This window comes from Vulpes vulpes, chromosome 13, assembly GCF_048418805.1.
Source record: "Vulpes vulpes isolate BD-2025 chromosome 13, VulVul3, whole genome shotgun sequence".
Taxonomy (NCBI): Eukaryota; Metazoa; Chordata; class Mammalia; order Carnivora; family Canidae; genus Vulpes; species Vulpes vulpes.
The window spans coordinates 144605613-144615597 of NC_132792.1; the positions used below are offsets into that span (position 1 = coordinate 144605613).

A 9985-nucleotide genomic window follows, 5' to 3' on the forward strand; every position below is an offset into this window, starting at 1 on the left:
GTGGGTGGGGGTGGGTGGGGGCGGGTGGGGGCGGGGGTGGGGGCTGAAGGGCCGGCGCTCGGGCAGGCGGGGTCCTTCCTGGCAGGAATTCGCCCGTCCGCGCGCCGCGGGCCCGACCTTCCTCGGCTCCCCTCCCCCCCCCCCCCCCCCCCCGCCCGCCTCCACGCGCCCCCTCCCCCCACGGCCCTTTCCCTTTCTTTCTTTGCGAGCGCTCGCACCCCCGCCCCGACGGCGCCCGCTCGCGGGGTCGCCCAATGGCCGCGGCGCCCGGGCGCGCATCAGCCGCTCCGCCCCGGCTCCCGGCCGCTGGGAGCCAATCAGGGCGCCGGGGGCGGCCCGGGCCGCGGATAAAGAGCGCGGGGCTGCAGGCGGCCTCGCAGGGCCGAGAATGGGAGCGGAGGGGAGCTTCTGAGCAGCGCCCCGGCCTCCTCTCCCCGCCGCACCCCGCTCTCGCGGCCTGCCCGCCCCGCCCGCCCCGCTGCCTGCGACCCGCCCAGGTAAGCGCGCCGCCGGCCCGGGGGCCTCGGGAGGTGCGCGGCGCCCCCCTCCCCGCCCCCACCCCCGAGCCCGGCCCGCCGACCCCCGAGCTCAGGGCGGCCCCGTGCCCCGCAGCCCCCGGTGCTTCTCCGCCCCCGCGCCCTCGGGGTGCTTTCGGCGCCCTCGGCTCCCCGCCGCCCTGGCCTGGCGGTCGTGGGGTGCGCGCTGACCGCCAGGCTTGCGGGAGGGCGGGGAGTTGTTTTGCTCCTTCTTCGGCTGCTCGCGGCTCCAAGCGCCGCCCCTGGAGGTCCCGGCGCGGCGGTCGGTGGAGCCGAGCTGGGGCCCGGGCTGTGCGCGCCGCGGGGGAATGACGGGTGGGCCGCGGGAGCCCCGCTCCTGCTCCGCGGCGCGGCCCCGGGGGACCGTGGCGGTCTCGACCTCTAGGCGCCTGCCTTGAGGCGAGTGGCCGTGAGCGTCGCTAGTGGGGTCCGGGGCCCTGCACTGTGACTGAACAATGGGGAGCCCGGGCCGCGGCGTGGCCCCGGCGCAGCGGGCGCAGAGGCCTGGCGGGGCGGCGGCGGCGGCGGCTGTCCCCCGCCCCCACCCGCACCCCACCCCCGCCCCCGCCCCCGCCCCCTCCCCGCCCGGGCCCTCGGAGGGTGATGGCCCCGTCGGCGAGGCCCTGAGGTCCGGCCCGCGGCCCGAGGGCGGGGCGCCGACTCTAGGGACGCTTCAGGGGCCGGGGGCCGCTCTCAAGGTGGATTATCCCAACTGCCCGGGGGGCGGGAAGCGGGGGACCCCCCCGTGCCGCGAACCCGCGAAGACCGCGGACAGCGAAGATGAAGACGAGGCGGAGTCGCGGTCCTCGGAGTCCCCCTCCAGCTGCTTCGGCTTCGTCGCCTACTCGGTGAACTCGGGAGAGAAGTCGCGAGTCAAGACTAAGGCCGCGTCCCACCCGCCTCCGTTTGCCTCCTCGGCGCGCTGCGGCCCCGATCGCTCCCTGACCCCTTCTCCGTCTCCGTCCCCCTCGCCCAGAAAGCTCCGGTGTATGGACCAGCGGGAGCCCGAGAGCCTGGAGAGGCGCGAACGCAACTCCAAGCGGAGAAGGGCCAGGGAAGGCAACCCCAGCGACCCGATTGACCTTCTGTGGCTGGGGTGAGTGAAGAGACAGGGAGGAAGACCCCGGAGCCAGTGACAGCTGCAGAAGCAGCTAGGACGCCAGATCCCATGTTTATCCCACGTAAAACTCTGGGCACCGCGGCGGCAACCAGTAGCCTAGAATGTTGGCATCCAGTTCGTCTCACCCAAAAGAGCAGAAAAATCTGGAACTGAGGCTGAAAGCTGGAAAAAGTGTGGCTTGATGATGGCTTGATGATGGTGTAACGGGCTGGGGAGACCCATCAGTAGCCTTTAGTGGGAGCTGAAAGGGTCAGGTATTGTTCCTTCAAGGCAGGGGCGGGGGTGCTGTGTGACCCACCGAGACCCCTGCACTGGATATGCAAAGAGATGCAAAGGTTTTCTAGTGGGAGACACCAGAGAGGTTCTGCTTTTTTTTTTCCCCCAAGGGAAGGGGTGAGGCTATGGGAGGGAGAAGCAGTTCTGTTTTCAGCTGGGCAAACATGGACCGTTGCCCATAGAAACTTAGCCACTGTACTTCAGAAAGTTGCCCAAGTCGTCGCAGAACAATGTGTTCCCTTTCAGCCACCCTGGGCCACTGAGCTGGGGAGGGTGGGGGTACAACATTTCCTCTTGTGTTGGGTTGCTCTCCTTTCAGAGGTTTTTGTGGCAGTGGCTTGCAGTTTCTAGCGTGCCACTTGGCTTTTGAAAACCCAGATCTTTTTTGTTACCCAAGTGGGAATTTGCTCATTAAAGTTCTCTGGTGGAATCTGAGGATGTCGTTTGCAAACATAAATCTGCCTTCTTAAGTGACAAGACCCATGGAAACGATAGCAGTGTACATTTTAGAATCCAGCTCAGATCAGCTCTTTTGATGCCCCGGGGGTTCCTAATAACTCGCACTGCTTTTAGGAAGCCCACCAGTCTTTAAAGTCTTCGAGCTGGCCTCCTTGTTTCTTGCTACCATCTCAATGTGTGGAGTGGAGGGATCTCTACAAAAGGGTTTTTCACTGAGATGCCAGCCAGGATGCAAGGAAAAGACGAGACTGACCCAGAAACCATAAGCAGCCGAGCCTTTCTGTGGCTGGATTTTACGCATATTGGGAGAAGAGACCTTCTGTGAGCTATGTCCCTCTGAACTTTAGTGTTTTGTTTTGTTTTAGGAGCTCCCTGCTCCCGTCCAGTGTCTTAGTATAAAAAAATAAAACACTTCCTCTACCTTGGCTACATTGAGAAAATAGAGCTTAGTCCTCACAAGTGTGGATTCTAGCTTGAGGAAGCCTAGAAGGTTTTTGTCTGATAGAAAAACTTAAACCCCTTGAAAGCAGAGTGAATAACTACACCCTGGAGAGTGTGGCTTCCAAAGGGAGGGGACGACAATCCCATTGTGACTTTTTGATTGGATTGTCCTTACTTTAGTCGTTTCTGTGGAGGCTCAGTTTGGAGTCGGTGACCTTCATTGTTTTTTGTTGGTTCTTCTCTGCAGAACAACTTCCACCATGGCCACCTCTGCGAGTTCCCACTTGAACAAAGGCATCAAGCAGGTGTACATGTCCCTGCCTCAGGGCGAGAAAGTGCAGGCTATGTATATTTGGATTGACGGGACCGGAGAAGGATTACGTTGCAAGACCCGGACCTTGGACAGTGAGCCCAAGGGTGTTGAAGGTGAGAGACCAAGCAGAGTGGGAGTCGGGATTGGGTTGGGGGGAGCAGCCTGAAACCAAGCCACTAGATTTAGCCACTTTATTATTCTGTTTGTCAGGGTTTCCTAAGGCAGGGTTTCTCAGACTCCATTCAGTTGATGTTAAGCTCCTACACTGCCTCAAAGCATAGTAACAAAGGACCCCTTTATTTCAATAGAATCTTACACGTAAGCCAGTATATTGAAGAAAAAAGATTAAAAGTCTAGTTGGGGCAGGAGGGGGGCTGGGGAACTTTGCTGACTTGGGCATCCCCATTTAGTTGGCCCTAAGGCACCCCCAGGAACCCCGTTTGAAAACCACTGTTCTAACCTGACTCCACTATCTACTTGATAAACAACTGAATAAACACTGTTTCATATTCCTATCAGTGAGGTTCTAGATGCAAAGCAGACTCTGTAAAGTGGTTTCTAAATAGGACTAGCCGTTCATTTGTTTTTAGTTGATGCCACTTTTGGAAATTCTTAAGCCACCTGATTGCTTATCACACCAGGAGCTCGTGACTTTCATTTTTCAGTCAAGAGCAAGCCATAGCCCTCCTTCTTCTGGAAGGGGACCGGAGAAAAAAATAATCACCTCTTACCTACTTTTAGGAAGGGTTACTCTTCTAATGGTGTTCACACTGGAGTGAATACATGACCATAAAATATAAAGTATAAATTATATACGTGCTGTGAGGCAGGTATTCGGCACTGGGGGTACAAGAGAAGAGTCTGTTTCTCTGCCTTTGGAGAGGAAGAAACCAGCCTTTAATACATAGTGGATAGGTGGATAATGGGAGCACCCTTGACTAAGTTACCCTGCTAGTTGTTCATTTCCTTATCTGTAGAATAATGACAGCTTGAGCTAGAACAGTCCCTGGATGCAATGGGGGATGAGTTAATGAAGCGACTCGGGGGGCCTAGTGGGGGAATCTGAATCTGCTTCTCCTATTCCAGTTTTCTAAATGGTGACTGACTTCCTGGTTATGTCAGACTATTTCAGTTTGTCTCCACAGTGTCTAGTCTAGCAGATGACCTGGGGAAGATAACTTCATTCTCAGGTTGTTTTTGTGACTTATTTTTCTTAAAGGAAGTGATGCAGTGGTCTTACTTGCAACCCATGTGGGAAGGACATTGAAGCCAGGTGCAGTTGTCAGAGTGCGCATATTGATGGCAGGAGTCATGTATCACTTGACTTTCTGAACAGAAAGTGTATCTCTTTCGACATAGTAAGGTTAAGTAAGGGTCTGTACTCTTGCCTGAAAAGCTCCACATTCTTAACCTAATTTTCCCTTCTCCTTTTACCCCAGAGTTGCCTGAATGGAATTTTGATGGCTCTAGCACCTTTCAATCTGAAGGCTCCAACAGTGACATGTATCTTGTCCCTGCTGCCATGTTTCGTGACCCTTTCCGCAAGGACCCCAACAAGCTGGTATTCTGTGAAGTCTTCAAATACAACAGAAAGCCTGCAGGTGTGTACAGGATAGGTATGGACCTGTCCTCAGTCCGTGAGTGTTGTAAAGGAAAAGGACAGGAGGTTCCAAAATTGGGACCGGGAACACGAGACCATCTTATGTCCCAAACTGTTGTGGGAGTCTGGGTGATGGGACATGCATCTCTACCTTGAACGCCCTCATTCAGAGAGGCAGTGTGGTCCGTCTACGCATGATCTCCTCTATTGGTTGTACAAAATAACAGTGAATTCCTTTAATCTGTCTACCAGTTCCCCCATGACACAGCCCTACTGCCTGCCTGTAGATTTGAAAAACGTGAATTCTGAAGTCAGAATGACGGGTTTGAATTCTGGATCTGCCACTTAACTGGCTATGAACCTTAGCAAGTTATTTATCCCCTTATACTTAAGTTTCTCTGATTTTAAAAGGGCGGGGGATAAAATCCATCTCCTGTCCACGTTCACCCAGAGTATACATGTGTCTTGGAGGTTCACCGTAACTGCATTTTTTTATTTTTGCCTCTCGTGGCCTTTGATCCTGATTCTCTGCCATTCACCTCGTTATCTCCACCAAAGCCCCCCACCCTCCCCGCTGTTAGTCTCTTGCTGTGCCCTGCCAGTGTGACTTGCAACAAATTACTTAGTTCCTGGACCTTACTGCCTTTGTTTTGAGAGGCAGTACCATTGTGGTAAAGGGCGTGAGCTCTGAGGCCAAGCCAGCCACGGCTTTCCTGGTTCTGCTACTTGCTGGGTAACTTGGGCAGGCCACCCAATGTCTCTGAGCTGAGCTGCATTTTCTCTTTTGTAAAAGTAGAGGCTTTAATCCTTATGTTAGGAAGACTCCGTTGTGGTTTTTCCTTCAAGTAGTAGAGGTCTTAAAATGGTTTGGGGACATAGTTAAGCTGCTGATTTTAAGTCTGTATCTACTTATTTTAAAGTCCTTTTCTAGCTTAGAAATTGTCAAGCTCATCTACTTTTAATATTTTGCATTTGTACTAGACAACGTAGCCCTTAATCTTCTCACCTGGAATAGGAAGCCCCCAATAGACCAATGACTCTCAAAATTATAGGTTTGGCTCTAAATACTTGAGAAACCAGGAATAAGTCTGACGACTAAAGCAGCTGCCTTGTGAATAGAGTTTAAGTGCCTGACATGTGGTACTTGGGAAGTGGCCAGCATGCAGATAAGGTGCAAATTTGCTCTCTTCTCATCCACTCCATGTGATTTGTTTGTGACCTACGAGTCTCCCTACAGACCTGTGATTACTACTTCTCCTCTTTTCCCCACTTAAGTTGATAGAACACAAAAAAAAGGTTTTACTCTGTATCATTCACCTTATAGTCCACACTTCAGCTTTGTGGGATCCAAAGACCTTTTCCCCATCTGCACTGGGATTCAGTGTATTTGCCCATGTCTTCAATGGCACATTGACTTTTTTTTTTTTCCCTAGAAACCAATTTAAGGCATACCTGTAAACGGATAATGGACATGGTGAGCAACCAACACCCCTGGTTTGGAATGGAGCAGGAATATACTCTCATGGGCACAGATGGGCACCCTTTTGGTTGGCCTTCCAATGGCTTCCCTGGGCCCCAAGGTGAGTCCTCTTGATGAGAGGTGAACCTCCTGTTCCCTTGTTGCTTCATTGCCAAAGAAAGATTCTCTTCATAGCTGACAGTAAACTCCTTATGGATCAGAAAAGCTATGGGAATATCCCTAAGGGTGGCTGAAATAATACTGTAGGGAGCCCCTCTTGTTACCCAAATCCAGACATTGTATTTAGACATTAACATGGAGGGAAATCCTTTGCTCCACTGAGGTTATGATATAATGGCCAAGAGGAGCCCCCTGCATGCTAGCACCCCCACCTCCAGGTGAAGACAGGCATAGTTAGTGATTCTGGAGAGCAAATGATGAGAGCTTTCTGATTTCTGACCTTTGTGGAAAAGGATTTCTTGGGTTTCCTGTGTCTTGACCTTTCACCTTAATGCCTCTGCAGGTCCGTACTACTGTGGTGTAGGGGCAGACAAAGCCTATGGCAGGGATATCGTGGAGGCTCACTACCGGGCCTGCTTGTACGCTGGCATCAAGATTGCTGGGACAAACGCTGAGGTCATGCCTGCCCAGGTAAGTGACTTGTTCATCTGTAGGACCTATGGGCAAGTGGGGACTTTTGCCAGCACCCTCGTTTGCCTAAAACTTAAGCGGGATTGGAATAGAGGTGAGAAAAAAGCACGGTTAAGAGCTTCTGAACCGGGGTAAGGAGTTGGCATTACTGTAAAGGCCAACTGTGTTGTTCTCTCTAGTGGGAATTCCAGATAGGACCCTGTGAAGGAATCGACATGGGAGATCATCTCTGGGTGGCCCGTTTCATCTTGCATCGTGTATGTGAAGACTTCGGAGTGATAGCAACCTTTGATCCTAAGCCCATTCCCGGAAACTGGAATGGTGCAGGCTGCCACACCAACTTCAGCACCAAGGCGATGCGAGAGGAGAATGGTCTAAAGTAAGTGCTTTCTCCTGATGGGGCCATCTTTTCCTTGCTCGCGTACTTGCCAGGGGTCTGATGTGTTGGGGTTAAATGAGCCAGACTTCTCCATGTGGACTTGAGCTTTTAGCACTTGGCTTTACAAGTGGTTTTCTAATTCTGTCATTTCATTCCTATTTGATAAGTACCAAAAAATACTCTAGGAATCGAATCCAAGGGTAGCGATTGGAAAAGGGGGGACCTAATTTAATTAATGGGTTTGAAAGTCTTCAATAGGAAATAACTTAGTAACAATAAAAAGCATGTGAATGAACTTAATGCTTAGGGGTGGGGGAAGGTCTTTGATAAGGATCTTTTCCTTTAACAAATACCATGTAGTGAGTGTCCAGCACCATCCTGAGGCACTGGGTGGGACGCACAGGTAAGAAGGCAGAGTTACTGCCCTGGTGGAATGTTTGATCTGTGGGGACCATGTTTTGGTGAATTGTAAGTAAGCAGTCGTTGATAGAGGAGCCCCTCCATTCTTAGATCCATACCTCGCCCCCTGCCGTTGAAGGGCAGATTTCCTGGTGGCAGGTTGGACCCCACCATCTTCTGCATTTACCCTAGGTACATTGAGGAGTCCATTGAAAAACTGAGCAAGCGGCACCAGTACCACATCCGAGCCTACGATCCCAAGGGAGGCCTGGATAATGCCCGGCGCCTAACTGGATTCCATGAGACATCCAACATCAACGACTTTTCCGCCGGCGTGGCCAACCGTGGTGCTAGCATCCGCATTCCCCGGACTGTCGGCCAGGAGAAGAAGGGTTACTTTGAAGACCGTCGCCCCTCTGCCAACTGCGACCCCTTTTCGGTGACAGAAGCCCTCATCCGCACATGTCTTCTCAACGAAACTGGCGATGAACCCTTCCAGTACAAAAACTAAGCGGACTAGACGTGCAGCCATCGAACCCCTCCTAATTAATTCTCCATCCTGCCTCCGTGTTTGCCCCTCTCTTGACTGTCCTAATAGCTGTAACTCAAAGGGCGGAATATCAAGGTCTTTTTTTATTCCTCATGCCCAGTTAATATCTCTTGCTTTCTTTGGCCAGGATAGAGGGGTCAAGTTCTTAATCTTTTTACACCCCCCCCCCCTTTTTTTTTCCCTGTCACTGAAAGCTGTCTAGTATGTTAGTAGGGAGGGGGGTAGGGAGACATAACCACTGTTCCCATTTAATCAGGTGTGTTTGTCCAATAGGCGTAGCTATCCGGACAGAGAATAGTGTTTGTGAAGGGAGGGGGAGGGCTCTTTCTTCGAGGTAGCTGAGTGTTGAGGGGGGGGAGGGTTACTTACTCTGGGGTTAGGTTAGGATTTCCCCTCCTGGTGGGAAGTTCCACTTCAAATAAGGTTATAACCAACTTTCTATTAAAAGTGAGACTTAATGAGAGAATCAGGCGGGAATATGCCTCCCGTCCTCCTGGTGCAGGGCTTCCCCTACCTGGGGCGAGATAGCCCTCACCTGAAGACAAGCTCAGCGTAAGGATGGATTGACCTACCTTAGCAGAAAGTTCTTATTGCTTGGTCCTCCATTTATAACACAAAGCAGAGTAGTATTTTTATATTTAAATGTAAAAACAAAAAAAATTATATATATGGGTGTGCAGATATGTGTGGTTTTTTTCCTAAAGGAGGAAAAGCATTCTGGTCATGGAGAGCCAGATTTGCGGTGAATAGTCTGGAAATAAGGATCTCCTACTGAGTGGAGACTTGGTATTCCCTCACTGCCACTATAGGGCTCCCATGTGCCCTGCCCACTCTTCTGCAATTGGGGGTAGACACCGGTCGGTTGACAGGTGGAAAGAACGGTGTAGAAGGAGGAGTCACCTGAGCCCCGTGGCTTTGGTTTAAAAGACACACATGTACACACAGAGGTTTAGAAATAAAGAGTTGGCTGGTCAACTTGCATGTTACTGACAAGGGGTTATTGGGATTATTTTCTGATGGGACTAGCATGTCACTAAAGCAGGCCTTTTGATATATTAAAATTTTTTAAAAAGCAAAACAGAAGTTTAGATTTTAATCCTGTTGTAGGGTTCTTCTGAGTCTTCGTTGTTACAGAATCACCCGTTTGCTTTGGCTGTCTCCTTCCTATCTCTGCTCTTATGGGGACATGGGGACAGCCCTGGAGTCAGAACACTTGTCATTTTGTATCCTGGTGTCTATTCTGAGTGTGAGATGCTCCTTTCCATTGTTAAGATTCCTGAGGCGTTACTTTTTCTTTTATAATAAAATGCAAACCCCATCTTCATCCCTATGTTTTCCTGGCTGTGTCTGGCTGTTTTCATGTTGGCTGCAGCCGGCCGGCGGTGGCTTCCTCTTGCCATGACGACTTCTAATTGCCATGCACAGTATGTTCAGTTAGATAGCTCTTCGTTGTAAACAAACTGTTAACTGCCCAGCGCAGCTCTTATAAATCAACCTAACATTTATAAGATCTCTTCTGACTCGATTCTTTGTGTTTCTTTTTTAAATCCCTGCGTGCCTTTTCATTCTTTTTCCTACCAAAAAAGGGGATTTTTTTTTTTTTAAAGAGACAAAGGAAGCTCAAATACACTCATTCTAGGAATTTTTAAAAATCTGTCTTGAGTCATGTTGCCAACCAGCTGGCTTTTGTACTTTGAGTGTTTGGAGTCCCAGGATGAAGGCATATCCCAGCCCTAGAGTTTTGGAGGATGGTACAAACCCTAGTCCTCTCCTCATGTGCTCCAGAGCTTGGTTTTGACCTA

The 9985-nt window shown here is 51.2% G+C and overlaps 1 protein-coding gene across 2 annotated transcripts; it reads left to right on the forward strand.

Moving 5' to 3' along the window:
• The first annotated feature begins 227 nt into the window (after positions 1-227).
• Positions 228-9693, forward strand: GLUL (glutamate-ammonia ligase). 2 transcript variants are annotated; one of them, XM_072733240.1, is made up of 8 exons: positions 228-497; positions 1513-1632; positions 3080-3258; positions 4585-4746; positions 6179-6325; positions 6728-6855; positions 7035-7234; positions 7826-9693. In XM_072733240.1, the coding sequence occupies exons 2-8, from the start codon at positions 1526-1528 to the stop codon at positions 8142-8144; spliced, it is 1242 nt and encodes a 413-aa protein (XP_072589341.1). In that variant the 5' UTR covers positions 228-497; positions 1513-1525; the 3' UTR covers positions 8145-9693. The 2 variants fall into 2 exon arrangements, with proteins under 2 accessions (XP_072589341.1, XP_072589342.1); XM_072733241.1 differs by lacking the exon at positions 1513-1632 and having other exon boundaries at positions 306-497.
• Positions 9694-9985: the final 292 nt, after the last annotated feature.